At 36.2% G+C, this 16,010-nt stretch overlaps 1 protein-coding gene across 1 annotated transcript; it reads right to left on the bottom strand.

Annotated features, from left to right (window-relative positions):
* Window positions 1-502: 502 nt before the first annotated feature.
* Window positions 503-6,997, bottom strand: LOC149806147 (acidic mammalian chitinase-like). The gene is made up of 4 exons (XM_089935224.1): window positions 6,888-6,997; window positions 3,010-3,262; window positions 1,213-1,337; window positions 503-647 (listed from the first exon to the last, which is right to left on the bottom strand). Exons 1-4 carry the CDS (start codon window positions 6,995-6,997, stop codon window positions 503-505), a joined length of 633 nt encoding a protein of 210 aa, XP_089791350.1.
* Window positions 6,998-16,010: the final 9,013 nt, after the last annotated feature.

Here is a 16,010-nt window from a genome sequence, read left to right as displayed (position 1 = left end):
TATTTAGTATCAATCCGAGCTTGGAGCATGCTAAAAAGTAAGGATAAACAAGCACCATTTATTTGTACACGCGTTGTGGTGGCGACGGTAAAACCTCGTTGAGTTATTTACATCATACTTACCAAGTAGGCTTGTATATGACTAAAGTTAGGCTTCGTTTACAATTTCTCTTTGAAAGGTAATCCGATCTGTTCACTAATGTTTATCGACATACGAATTTGCTTAGAAATTAAAAATCTGTTCCGCTCAACGATGATAACAAAACAAATATCCCAACTTAAATTCATCTCACATTTGCTCATCATATAATCAATGTTCCTGCTTCAAAGAGATTACCCGAACTACTTCTTCTTTGCCTCCCTCACCCAGCTCAGGCACTATTTGTTTACAATTTCCTTCTTTGTAAACCCAACAAAGAATTGAATATATGGGAGCCTTTAAACTGTTTACAAAGCTATTACTGTTAAACAATTGTCTCTCTTAAAACTTTCAATGATTGTTGTTAGATATAATCATGACTCACAAGGTTAAGGTAGCGCCCATGACCGGTTTCCCCGGCATGAGGAAACAGTGGGCTATCATGTCCGGTGCGATCCTCCCAGGTTCCATGTAGGTCATAGGTCTTTATACTTAAAAAATCTAGATATCTGAAATGAAAAGATTATGATACACATTGTGTGTGTGTGTGTGTGTGTGTGTGTGTGTGTGCGGGGGGGGGGGGCAGAGAGAGATAGTTTGAATGAATGCCTTGAAGAACTGAAATTATTTCAAATTGTAACGTCCTAGTACTGCTTTCAAAATGTCAAGTCCAGTATATATACGTCTTATAGAAGACCATGAAATAACGTTTCTCGCCTATAATGCATAACAAATGTCTGTTAATATTATTAATTTCTACTAACCAATATTATATATAATAACACTTTCATTCTACATCCTCTACGTATGTATACATACTTAGGACCACTTCCTAACAGAAACCATCTTTGTTAAAAACAGTTTTCTATATACTAAATCAAACGTGAAATTAGTCCATCCCTGAAAAAAGACAATTTTCAGCAGCCCCATTGGTTGCCCCGATTGGAAGTGTAGTGTGTGTGTGTGTGTGTGTGTGTGTGTGTGTGTGTGTGTTGGATTGCATTTGTATGTCTACGCTATATACTTAGTGCAGGTGTGTTAGAAAGGCATTGTCGTTGGTCGGTCATTACACACCTACAGATATCAGGCACGTCGTATGCTGTATCTATTGTGGATTTCCTAGCATCAACAGCTGCTGTCAGAAGAAGAGGCGGTTTGCCGGTCTGGCGGGCATCTTCGTCAAACACTCTTTTCAATTCCTATAAAAAATATTAAATCATTAGACAGTGGAAACGGAAATTGACTGATTTTACCTTTCTGGAAATGGGGCAACGGATGTAATCAAGGTTACGTACCTTATCAAAGATCCTTTGTAGATTTTGTTGCCTTTCCACAAGGCTTTAAATTTAAAGAAAAGGTTTTTCTTGGTACTCCATATTATGAAGTAAATAATTCTGAATATATTAAGGTAAATTATAACAAAAAAAAAATAACTAACTTTGTCCTTATTTTTAATCCTGTTAGATAGGGGTTGTGTTTGGTTGGAGAGTATTTAACAGGAACTGACGTCTAACGTGCAGCTCTCAGATGATTGTTTGTTCTGCACTAATATTTTTTACTCAGCGAACTTAAGAGGTAAATTATGAAGTACACCAGCCGATATTTCTTATATAGTGTTTTGGGATTCAAGAAGAGCCATGTCTAAACAGTGAAAATTCGTTTGTGAATTTCATGAAAAGGTTCAATTAGTATAATCTGTGCTATTTCAAGTTCATTTCCTGTGTACATCTGCTGCAGACATCGCAGACGATAAAAATTAAATGTCAATCCATGTAGGTGAGAGACATGCGTTTTGTAACTTTATCTGCATTCTTATAGCGGTAGAGCAAAACATCAGAGCTGATTCAAAGGCAAAGAATAATGTCCGCGTCTTGTTTCCAAGTCAAAATCTCCCGATTTGTCTAGAAGCTATAGCTAGATCACAGTGTATCTAATTTCGCAACAAAGTCATCAACATGGCTTAACGTATTTCATCGTAAACTTCAAAGATGACTCCCTCTGAAAATAACTTCATTGTTTCCGACGAATTGCACAAATATTTTTTTGCCAGTTGACATTAAACTGAGCCAAACGTGAGTCTTTGTATACTTAGAATCTATGACACTGGTTTGCATGATTAAACAACATGTGATCATAATTTATGATAGCACTAAAGGTAAATAACTAAAAAAAACTATTATTACAATTTTATCTTGAAAGTAGCACTTACCTGCTGTATATATAACATTTCAGAGAAGCAAATTGCTCAAAGCCCTAGACTGATTACATTAATTAGCACATGCCTAAGTTGAATAAATAACTGATTTGTCGGTTTATTTTAACGAGATGAGTGAAATGAGAAGAAACACTACACAGGTAGTCCCTGCAATATAAATAGTACACCATCAGTCACTGCAATAGAAACAGTAAACAGGCAGTCCGTGCAATATGATCCTGTTTTAATAAAGAATTTCTTTAATTTTTGCTTTTATCGGAAACATAAGTTTGCGTTTTGAAAGCTATGTTGTTGTTATTGGAATGCAGTGCTTTGCTTTGGCTTGGCAAATACAAACACCGCATTAAATCTGATATGAATAGATCTTCATATGAATAATAAAAAATATTAAAATTTGTTGTTCTGAAGCTATCATATCATTTTATTGTACAGAAAACGTTATGGCTGACCCTTTGCATATGACTTTACCAAATATAGCGGCCAAAGGACTTCTAAAATGTTTGAAGGGATTGGAAATGTGATAACGGAAGTAAATTATATGAATTCCCTTTCTTAGACACATTTTTGGACACCAATGATAATGCTGTAAGAGCAGAAACATTGTAAGAATTTCTCGTCTACTTTATTTTCCTAGATGTGCATTTATCATAGATGACCTTAACAAGTTCCGTAAAACGCTGCTTATCCTCTGGTGGACTTCCTCTATTTGCCGGATACGCCAAGTGAAGGTCAAGACCATCGAAATTCCTGTCCCTGAGAAACTTTACTGAGGAAATAGCAAATTCATGACGCGAAGCATTCGTGGACACCATACTGCTAAACTGTCCGGATCCCATGTTCCCGCCACCAACAGCCAACAAAGTTCTGATGGAGGGATTTTTGGACTTAATGTCATTGAATCTTTCAAACCTGAAGAAATAGTGTAGAAGATTTTTAGTTTTTATTCATGTGACTTTCAAATAATGCATGAATACATGTTTAATAATAGTCATCGAAAGGTAAAAATAAATAAATATGCAATATGGCTGAAAATCCTGTGATTTATGTCTACTGTAAAAATTTCTTCTTCATAAAAGGAAACATTAATACAGTACCTTAAGGCAATTGCTTGCAAATCTCACATGGTATGTCATACATAAAGATACGTGGTATGTCATGCATAAAGACACGTGGTATGTCATGCATAAAGACACGTGGTATGTCATAAGGAAGCAAAATTGCTTTGATATTTAATTGGCATCAGCAACAGAGAATGAGGAAGCATTTTCGATATATGTAATGTAAATCACATTTAATCCTAACTTCATTATTCAACTAGTTTTTATTGCAAGCTTACGGTATTGGCCACAAAAGGCTTAAGTTAATTTGGAAAGCTAATTTCTCTTTACATTCATTTTCCTACGTATTTTGGTTTACCAAACACAAATAGAAGAGAAATGGGACACCAAAATTCTTTTCAATAGTTGTTAGAACGTTGACCGAAAGTAGCCAAAGGTCTTCCAAAGATATTAGGGAAAATACTCCGCGATGACCATTATCAATCAGATGTTGTTTAGCAACATTTTAACAGAATCAATTTAATTATAAGGGTGAGCTTGTAATGTTCCAAACCAAATCATCCTGCCGAACAACTAAACAAGCACGATTGTATCTGCGGTTTGAGACTGTACTAATAAACGTCAAGAAAAAAATCTGGAAGACTAAGTAGTATGAACACATTTGAGATGTGAGCAAATAAAGTAAAGCTTGAAGTTCTGTGTTTTCAGGCTATATTACTTAGAAATTGTATGAAAAATCAATCAACCCGTAAACTTCGGGAAAGAGAATATGTTACTATTCCCACGTATTTTTACGTGTCAGGGATACAGTGAAACTCTGTGTTTCCGTCCGTCTGTCTATCCGTACTTCGTTCGTCTATCAGTTCGTATGTTAGTCGCGACTTCTCATTGACCGCACGGTGGAAATTCGTGAAATTTTTGGGTTTTTTTTTACTCCCTGGGTAACCATCTACGAGATGGACGCCATCATTTGTTCCGTTCAAGGTGTCGGCTGTCAGTGTTCAAATATTACATAAGAAACAAATCTAATTTCTTAACAAACTTTAGATAATGATGTTTCGTGTACGTGACGGTGTTTGCATTGGCCCCTGACTCAATGTTTGTAGGTAAGGATGGGGAATGTGCTGCGGTGATGCATTTGCAGTTGCTATAATTTCAGGCATAAATGCCATAACACCCTATAGATGAATATTATGAGTGTTTAAAAATGAACCCTCTCTTTAAAGATCGTGTACCTTGCGAATAGAGTAACATATTTTCCAATCAATCGGAAAAGCTTTGGAAAGACACTGAAAACTGGAATATAATCAGGCTCCATTTTTAAGAAACTCCTTGAGCACAAATCCCAACCTGGAACCCACAGTCTACACACACAGACAACAGCGCGCACAACTGATACGCATGGAACAATAAATTGTTCCATTTTGTTATGGAGAGGACTAATTATCCAACCATAATGAAGAAGTCCTAATTAAAGAAATAGAACAAACTAACATGAATAATTACAAACCTAAGACTGTGATCTATTACAGATGAAAAGGACAGCTGAATCTGATTGCAAGTTGTCAGTACAATAGAACTATACACAATGTCAGACTGAGAGAACAATTTCTGATCTGATATTTCTGTGTTGTTTGTTATGACCTAGAAATCATATATGATGCCTCGTCGCTAAATATTGTATATCTTTGAAACAAGGATATTATTGTATTTACATTACAAGGGAAGGTATTTGAAACATGCAACAATAATAATAATAATAATAATAATACATTGGTATCATTTGAGACCAGCGAGGCTGATTATACTGATAGAAAAGAAACTGACGCCTGATCTATTAAACAGAGCACATTTAGATTTAAGTTTTTCGTTCAAATCAGATTCGCCATATGTATCCATTGACTTTATCCAATATTTGTCTCTATGTCCACAATCATTCTCAATCCATATACGATTTGACTGGATGGACAGCATTTCTTGGGACTAGACAAAGTGTTCAACTGAGTAAAACTGGCAGGCGTGTTTTGTGTTGACCTTGTTTCTGACATGGTTTTTGTTATTGGTTATTCTTTTCCTAAAGCCAGCTGTTTAGTAGTCAACGTCTAAATACCTCACGTCAGAATATAAATGACGTTTATACAGGAAATATTGCACGTCAGGGCGTAAATGACGTCCATACTGGCGCATCTTAACCCATAGATGACATTTGTAAGTAACTCATGTTGATGAGCTGTTAAACGTAGTAGTCTCGGGCTGACTAGACAACGTCCATCTTTAAATCTAAGTATGGCCCTGCTTTTGGTAAGTGAATCGAGTACAACTGTACACACAAAGGATATTCTGTTAAGAGTTCTGTTCGTTCGGTTACAGACCACAGATGTTTGTTTGAAGACAACCTCTAGACGTAAATACTGTACTTTTCCATATATTCTTTAATATCAAATTCGTTTCGTAATATACCTACTTTTCCCATATGATTTACAACATCACCATCAAGCAGTTCCAGTGGCGTAAGTGGTTAGAGCGTCCGCCTCGGATGCGTAAAGTCGCAGGTTTGAAACCCGGCCGAGTCATACCAAATACGTATTAAAATATGTTACCAGCAGCTGCCTCGCTAGGGTTCAGCATTAAGAGGTTAGGTTAGTGTAAGGTTGGTCGGCCTAGTGTCATGATAATTTTAGTGGGTGGGACATGATGCTATATGTCTGCGGCCTGATACCCCAGTGTTAGACATTACTATAATCTGCCACACCGCAGACATCGTAGCGATATTGCTGGAAAATTTTTAAGGTGGTAGGGAATAGTTTCGTAGATTGGCCCTGTCAAATTTCTTAACTTAAGACCATAGTGTGACTTGTTCATCTATTATTGTTTACTAATTAAATATATGGATATATTTGTAAATTAGATGTTTCGGGCTTGTTTTGTTCTTGAGGCATGTACATCTTATATAGATACTCTGCAGCATGTAAATAGTGAAATATCAATAGTCGACATGGAAATAAAGTTTGCCTCCAACATCAGTAAGCAGGTGGGTTCAGGGGAAGTAGATTCTCTCAAAAACGGTTTGGATGACATCTATATTCAATTGGATTAGCCGTTTTAGTACAGAATGTTTTTGCAGAATTATCACCTAGAGCAGGGGCTTGTGTTTACATCGTGTCAACGCGACCTTCGGATGTAAAAACTGCAAGTATAAATTTGGGGTTGGGGGTGCATAGACTTATTTTGCTATGAACTGCCATTGACTTCTCTGGTCAAGTAAATAATATTCTTATGCTTTGTTTTAATATAGCTCTAAAAGATATGGACTTTCTAACCTCACTTGTGTATTTAAAGTTTGTATTACTTATTATACTAGGTCGGTGAATGCGGCATTACATTTGTGCACAAACCCTTGCACCCTAAAGCTACGTTAAATATCCAATTCACACCCACACACCTCCATCCTTTCGTAGTATAAAACAATTACTTACATGCTCTCCACCCGGCTAGTTGTTTCATCCTTCGACTCAAAGGCCTCCAGCTGATTGCCTTTCAACTTGGCGAAAGCGTAAATAATATGAGAACAAAGATTGGGGTCCATGTCTTCTGGGAGGAATTTCCCTAGCCACGGGCGATACTGGGCCCAGTTCGTGTAGTAGCATACTCTGTTGTATGCTGTAATAATAATAATAATAATAATAATAATAATAAAATCAATAATAATACATCTTTTGACATGGAAATGGTAGAGATATAGAAAACCGAAGACAAATACGTTATTATGTCGTTGGAAACTGAAAGTAGTCTAATTTTGTAAGGTAATGAGGCTACGTCGCATAGAAAAGAAATAAGACTGAAGATAAAGAAATATTCGAATGTGACCAGGAACTTTAAAAAAATAGTATTCTGATATTGAAGTCTTATAAGTTATAAATATTCAACAACATATTTTACATTTTTTTGTGATAGTCGAAATATGTACAGCTTCAAAAGACGTATTTGAATCATTAAAAAATAAGTCATTTGTAGAATGATTGTATTGTCTATTTTAAATGAATGTTTGTTAAAGGTAATCCCAGTTGTCCTCTTTGTTCTACTAAAACTACTGCTGATGTTGATGTTGCTGTTACTACAGCTTCAATGTAAAATATATTTAATATTAACAATCATATTCAATGGGTTAAAGAAAGTAAAAAGGATCTCATAATGAATGTGAGTAAAATAAAACAAGTAGAAAAGACTAAGCACATTTATTAACTCAAGTCCATTGATATACTACATGAAACAATCGATATTTTGAGGAAACGCCACTCTCTTTCTTAAAAAGATAGGATACTGTCATTTTGTATTGTTGGTATGATTTCTTGTAAAGTAGTATCGGACAACGAAGTCATTTTCTTGGTAACAGTATGACACAGACCTATGACAGTATCTAAATTCTTCATCAATTCCGTTGGACACACACACACACACACACACACACACACACACACACACATATATATATATATATATATATATATATATATATATATATATATATATATATATATATATATGTGTGTGTGTGTGTGTGTGTGTGTGTGTGTGTGTGTGACATAAAAGTTCAAATTGTTAGAGTTTTACATTCTAAATCCTCGAAATTTCACATATCACAACTTACTTACCATGAACTCTGACCAGCAGATAAATCATGCAGAGGGCAGTAAATACGAAAGCACGTGCTGATAACTCCATCTGGGAAAAAGATGATACGTTATGATCATACGTTCATAGATGAGCAATGCAAGAACAAATGTAAATACTCTAGCTCAATTAATTTTAAACAGGTCAAACTCTGAAACAGGTAAAGGTAGAATAAGAAATTTACACTGAAAGGTAGCATACCATTATGTTATATTTTTCTTACATCATTCTGTGAGATATCTTGCGATTTGTTTGAACATTATTTTACAAACACAAAATATTTCAACCTATATGCTAACAAAAGGTGAATTTTTAAGTCATTTGTATTGACTGGGGATTGATCGTGCATTATTGGTTACAATACTGATTTCTATTATTTATGAAGTGCAATGAAGCAACATAGGATGAACTGGAAATGTAGTTAATATTAAGATGAAGGAGTATGCGAGGACAAAATATGAAACCCATTTAGAAGAAGAAGACCAAAGACCAAAGCTTGTACATTTCACAGTACGAAATTTGGTAAATGTATTAAACAGGTGCTTTGATTACACTGGTCAACAGTGAAATCATTACTGACTTGAAAAGGCCCTAATCTGTAGTATTTTGGTGTGCCGAACACGAATATAACCGTGAAAAATTTGTATTGGCTCTCGTTTTGAAGATATTCATATACCTCATTTTCTATGTTTCACTGTGTAAATTTCTCCAGTAGGACTGCAGCAACATCCGGAATAATGATGTAACATTGCATAATACCATCATGCTCACATCATCCACAGTTGATTGCATCATTTTCTGATGCAATGCAATACTAATGCCATGCGGCTGCTGAAGTAAGTTGACGTCAGCAGTGTACTATACATGTGTAGGCCTATTATACTAATGCCAGGCGGCTGCTGAAGCTGACGTAAGCAGTGTACTATATAAAGCCCAATCAGATAGGTTCAGCATTTAAAATATTTTAGACGTTGTGCGAGACAGTTCAAGCTACTGTTACATAAAACTTATTATTTTATCCATTTACGTACAATAAAGAACAGTAATGCCTCGAAAGTGTGTTAATACCGCGGACAATTTTTGCTATATTTGTGGGGAAGTGACATTTGCCAACCAGAAGAAAAGTATCAATTCTCAAGTGAAGAAGGCATATCATCTTTACTTCGGATGCAAGGTTGGTGACCAAGACAAGCCTTGGGCTCCGCATATATGCTGTGCTACATGTACAACACAGCTTTCACAGTGGTTGAATTGCAAAAGGTCATCAATGCCGTTTGCAGTCCCAATGGTGTGGAGAGAGCCAAGCAACCACCTAAATGACTGTTACTTCTGCTTGGTTCCTCCTCTTTCCGGCGGAATAACGAAGCGAAAGAAGTCGAGAATAGTCTACCCAAACATTCCGTCTGCATTGAGACCAGTTCCACATGCTGAGGGACTTCCTATTCCAGAACCTCCAGCAGAATATTCTCTTGATTCATCTGACGAAGACAAAGGTGAGTCGGCCTGTTCTTCTCCTGGTCCATCAGCATGCAGTGATCCAGATTTTCACTGTGGTGCATCATCAACCCCACACAGAATAACACAGGAAGAACTAAATGACCTGATTCGTGATTTGGACTTATCAAAGAACAAGGCAGAATTGCTAGGATCAAGACTCCAACAATGGAATCTTCTAGAAGAAGATGTCACAATTACTGCATATCGAAAGCGCCACCAGCAATTGGAGCCTTTCTTCAGAAAGGAAAGTAATCTGATATTCTGTTCCGATATTGAGGGCCTCATGAATGCTTTAAAAATCACTCATGACCCACAAGAATGGAGACTATTTGTGGACTCTTCGAAACTGAGTCTCAAGGCTGTGCTTTTGCACAATGGAAACATTCTTCCATCTATTCCAGTAGCGTATGCTGTCCACATGAAAGAGACATACGATAACTTAAGGCAGCTACTGAATTCCATTGAGTATAACAAGTACAGCTGGCACCTCTGTGGTGATTTGAAGGTAGTTGCCCTTTTAATGGGACTGCAGCAAGGATATACAAAATACATGTGTTTCTTATGCGAGTGGGATAGCCGAGCAAGGGAAATGCACTACATGAGGAAGGAATGGACTCACAGGCAGAATGTAGCCATTGGAGAGAAGAATATCCAACACCCAGCTCTGGTTGAGGCTCAGAAAATCTTGCTACCACCCCTTCACATCAAACTAGGTTTGATGAAGAACTTCGTGAAAGCCATTGACCGGACTTTGCCAGCATTCCGATACCTGCATGAAAAATTCCCTCGACTCAGCGAAGCAAAGATTAAAGAGGGAGTTTTTGTGGGTCCTCAGATTCGAGAGCTTTTCAAAGATGACCGGTTCAACAACTTGCTGGAAGGTGACGCGAAACAAGCATGGAATGCTTTTCGCCTAGTTTCTACAAACTTCCTCGGAAATGTTAGGGCAGAAAACTATAAGGAACTAGTAGAAGACATGTTGATGAAGTATAAGAAACTTGGCTGCAATATGTCTCTAAAGATTCACTTCCTTCATTCCCATTTGGATTTCTTTCCTAGCAACTGTGGTATTGTTAGTGATGAACACGGCGAACGTTTTCATCAAGATATCGCAACAATGGAACAAAGATACCAGGGAAAATGGTCCACTACAATGCTGGCTGACTACTGCTGGACACTCCTCAGAGATGCTCCCGAACAGCTGTACAAGAGACAGGCGAAGAAATCTAAGATGTAGTCAATGACTTGATTTTTTATAGGTAGGCTATTACAGTTGACCTTTTACTATTGGAATGCATTTCGTTATGTAAACATTAATTTCTTGCAGATTACAAAAAAACTAGAGCCAATTTTGCAATTTGACTGTCATATTCGTGTTCAGCACATAAAAATTGATAAGAATTGACTAATTTTATTTCAGTAACATGACTTTTGTAAAAATTTGTTGTCCAGTGTTACATTAAGCTAGCTTTCCATTTTGGTTTAGTTGTAATGTACCCATCCATTCATCCATATATCAACATTCACATAACACCTGCATTCTGTATTTGTATTGCTTTATTCACCGTTGTAAACCAGTTGTACTCTTGTTTATTCTTGTATACATTTATGCATTTGGAGCTGACACATAAAATATATATTTTTTTCTAATTTTCCCTCGAGATTTGCTAAGCATTGTAAATTATAATTTTCTTTGAATAGAAAACAATCTTAAAGTCGGATAAATAAATAATACATTTTTATTTTGAATTCAGCAGTTTCAGATGCACTTTTAATCCAACTGCGTTTGATTATTGGACAGCTGTCTTGACTGATTCTACAATATTAACCATCTAGCAACAGTGGCGTATATTGTCATTTTTCATGTCATATTTCCACATAGTCTTCGATAGAATGATCTCATTGCTTCTTTTCCATCCTCACGTTAATGTGTGAATTATGTGAGTGGCGCTTTCAGTGTGGCACTGTAAAGCTTGTGCTTGCCTTTAAGGAAATTATTTTGAAAATAAAGTAAAATACGGTGCGAGACCATTAAATTAGGACATCAATTAGCAGCCATTTAAATTAGTAAATTAGTTTTATGTCCATCCAAGATCTGCCGTACGAATTTTTGATGAATCCTTTTCCTCACGCCTTTATGACAAAGGAAAGAAAAATAACAATAAAACATTATTAAAACACTGTTAGCACACTCTTGACCATAACATACCGATGGCATTTGATAAATGTGTCTTTTCTGAGGGCACAGAGGGGCATCTGACCCAAGCTAGTCTGGAAGGGTATTGAACCACTTGCCTTAGGTTTATGAGTCGGACGCTCAACCCGCTAAGCTAGCACTGCCTCCAACAACATAATACATACACAAACAAAATAATAGGGCTTTTGCATTATATCTAGAGTGTGCAAGTACCTAATGGTGCACATCTGGGTGCACACTTTGCATTGATTTTAAGCTTTATGATTCACTGTACTAATTAAGTTCTCATAGTAAACCTATCATCAAACTTAGGTCTCTGTATCGATCCATCCTTGTTACAAACGTATCTTTGGAGAAATTCATTTGTCCCATGACATGTTTTTATCTAGATGTGTTTTGAAACGCGTTTTCAACTCCGCACCTAACACTAACCTCTTAATGCTGAGCTCCAAGTGAGGCAGATACTGCTAGTTTCATTTTTTAAGTCTTTGGTATGACTCGCCCGTGGCTCGAACACGCGTCCTCGCCTCCCTCATCTTGTTTAATATTTATAAAAGATTAGCTGATAACAACTCGGTTCGTGTTGTTGGTATTTTGGCATAGCTGCAACTGATATGCTTGTTAAATTTCGCTGTTAAATATCATCGGTCAAATTGTAATCATGTGACCACGATTATCGGCTCAGTTACTCAATAAACTGCTCGAAGACTTACATTATTTTTATAAGTAGAGTTGCGCTACCAACCAGTTGAAATTATTACAAACAACTGAAATTAACAAAAAGGAAAATGGATGTCGTAATTTGCAATATGAGCAGGTAATTTTTGTCCTTTTTAAAGTGAACGATCAGAACATTATCGTTAAGACAGCCTGGGGAAATATTGAACAATTCTTCATGACCCCTCTGATTTACCTGCATCGTGACCTTTGCTGAGTCAGTGAAAGCGATTGGAGTATGTGTCGCAGAATCTCTCTCTCACCCCACCCTTCGGCCGAGTCATACGAAAGACTTTAATAAATGGTACTAACTGCTACCTTGCTAGGTGCTCAGCATTAAGAGGTTAGTGTTAGGAATGGTCGGCCTGGTGTCAGGATAATATGACTGGGTGGGACATCATGCTACATGTCTGAGGCATGATGCCCCAGTGCTAGACGTCACTATAAACTGTCATACTGCAGACATCGTAACGATATCACTGAATAATTGTTAAAGCCCTAAATCTGCATGTCTCTCTCTGTCTCTCTCTCTCTCATAGCAGTTGAACAAAGCTGCAAAACTACTTCAGCCGTTTTAGTTAGATTGGTGTTTACAATTTGGAAGGTAAACATCGCTTTTCTAAAGGTATATCCTCAATATATTTTAGCATGTTAACCAAATTTGGCCTTTCAAACGATTCAGATTAATTTTAGAAGACTTGAAAGGTGAACAATCACATATAGAGTGTTTATATAACAGCGTGTTTCCTTTCGAGAGCAATAAATTAGAACCCTCAGTGGGGAAAGAATAACAACGCCAACAGTCACAGACCCTGAATCTACGTTTGATGCTAAATTATTAGTATGGAGACAAATTTGAATAAAACCGCAGTCTACTTCCTGAACTAAAGTACTTTCAGAAGAAGAAGACTTCTCAAACAAAGGCAAAGTGCCTGGCAATAAACGTCTCCGAGAAGCTCCTTTGTCCTTTAATAATTTAACAGGGATAGGAATGGTCGAGTCACCAATAAATGATATAGAACCCTTCGACACATATAGGTCTTAATTCTCCATAATAGAACCAGGCTGGGGTTAGCTTGACCCCACAAATGTATTATTTCCAATAAGTGACCTTGACCTTGAGCTATGAAAAACAAGAGCATTTGGAACTGCTCTGTACTTAGTTGCATATTTGTTAACTTAAAGCAATCAGAAATAACGTGTCCCATTTTCTTGTAATAAGTGCACGTCGGAAGAGATACGGATTTCTATTCAGTCTTATCAGACGTTGGATTATTCTTAGTTGTACAAGATTGAAATTTGTAAGTACTAACTTGAAACTGATTTGGTCGCTTGCTAATCACCTGCTGAGAGGTACACTTATTGACAAATGAAAGTTTGTGAGCCAAGGAATACTCGTCATCTACACGTCATCTACACGAACAACGTTTTCAAAAGTGTATATCCTATGTTCATAAAGGTAAACTCTGACGTCACTATGGACGCATTTCTGAAACTCTTCGACTAATATTAGTTGTCAGGTTTGTCATTATCTTTATCAATCTTTTTAAAAGCACACCACCTATAAAATTGGCGCTCTTTTACCCTTACAAATTCGACATAGGTTTGGTCCTTAGCTTTACCGCTATTCCAAAACATCTGTTTATATGCTTCAGGTACAAATTCATAAGACTTTAGGATATATTCCTTGACCAAATCATAATCAGTAATTGCTTCTGCTAGTAGTTAAATATATGCATCGCGTGATTTGCAAAAAAGTACCCTCTGTAATAACAAAGTCCAGTGCTCGCATGGTCATTTCAGACGTGTAGCTATCTTTTCATATTGAAAAAAAAGTGTTGATCTATTCATTTTTCCTGAAAAGGGGGAACTATCTTGATATTTTTGAAAACATCAAAAGTGTGGAAATACTTTCCACTTGGCTCTATTGCTTTAAATTTTGATTGAATTCCCTTTTCTTTCGTATTGATGTAAATGAAATTTCATTTGCATATCTTTATCTTCATTTTGTATCTACATTTCCCGCTCTTCCTTTTATCTTTCTTCGTTTTAAATTTGAATTTTCATTTGCATCTTTCTTTCATTTCCCTGCATTTGTATTTGTAATTCCAGTTTTATCTCTTTTTCTTCTTTCTGCATGTATCTCTCTCTCTCTCTCTCTCTCTCTCTCTCTTCACAGTTTTTCAAGCTCCTGCTTTCTTAGATTTCGTTCCTTAATATGTGAGTCTGACTTACTAATCATATTGTCTGGGAAGTTGGAGCAATTCGTCCTTTTCCAACGATTCTAACCATTACAGGATAGGATTTAAAATAAAGTTCTGCACTTTAGTTGATACTGTGAACGCTTGTTGGTTTGACTATGCAAAATCAAAAAGATTAGAGACCAAGAAAATCTCAAATCAAACGAATTTTAATTTCAAAACAATTTCAATCTCTCCGAATTCGAGCCCCCAATTTTCTGTTACGACTCTACCGTCACAAACGTAAGTAATAAAAAGGAAAGCAAAACCAACAAGTTTTATAAAAGTTAACCAATAATTTCATTATCACAGTTATAAATGAAAATATACAAGTGGTACTTACAGTATTAAAATGTAAATCGAAACAAGTCCAATAAAGGTCTGTGACAGTCTTAAAGCAATGAAAAGGTCCTTATAAATTTCAATACCGGAAATGGACTGGTCTTCCATGAAAGGTGACGTTGTCAAGATGGCATTGTTCAGAATATCTTCGAAAATTTTATAATATTATAGTTCAAATAAAATAATGAGCACTTACCTTTTCCACTGAATCGGTCAAACAAATGTTTTTCTTCTTGAAAATTATCTCAGTACAACATAAAAAACGTCTACAAACTTACATTAGGATCACAACAAGTGTGAATAACTCCAAAAATCGGAATGAATATGATTGCTGAAAGTTCTCCTTATATACACCGTATATTGTCACTTTACTCCGCAATAGACCTCACGTGACAGCATACGTAACTGTTTTTGCCACGAATTAGGCATCATATACACGTAATCTAGCGCAACCAATGGAAAGCCACATAAATTTTCCCTAAGAATCGATATCTCATCAGTCATTGAGAATATACGCCATAGGCGCCATTTTAAGTCTTGTACTAATTGTCCACATATGCGTAAACATCCCTTTATAAAACCTATATAAAACTATACTCAAGTAACGTGGGCCAGGTTGAATTAAAGCCTTATGTACACATTACAGCATAAGACTTGTAAAAATTAAATAAAATCATGCTACAGGATTTGCAAAAATATAGCAACACAGTTACGCGGATTATAATAAAGAGAATGATTAGTAAAGCGATGATCTGTATTTTTAGCTTTGGAGATGAATATAGCTTTTGTAAAGATATATCCTGGAGACATTTTAGCTTTGAATGTTACCCAGATTTGGTCTTTTCAAAGATTAGGATTAATTCGAGTAGGCTTCAAAGTCAAACAATCACAGGTGGAGTGCTTAGAAAAAGCGTGTTTCCTTTTCAGATTGACAT

This window comes from Sinohyriopsis cumingii, chromosome 2 (assembly GCF_028554795.1).
Source record: "Sinohyriopsis cumingii isolate HCF-2022 chromosome 2, ASM2855479v2, whole genome shotgun sequence".
Taxonomy (NCBI): domain Eukaryota; kingdom Metazoa; phylum Mollusca; class Bivalvia; order Unionida; family Unionidae; genus Sinohyriopsis; species Sinohyriopsis cumingii.
This window is presented reverse-complemented; position numbering and strand designations above follow the sequence as displayed.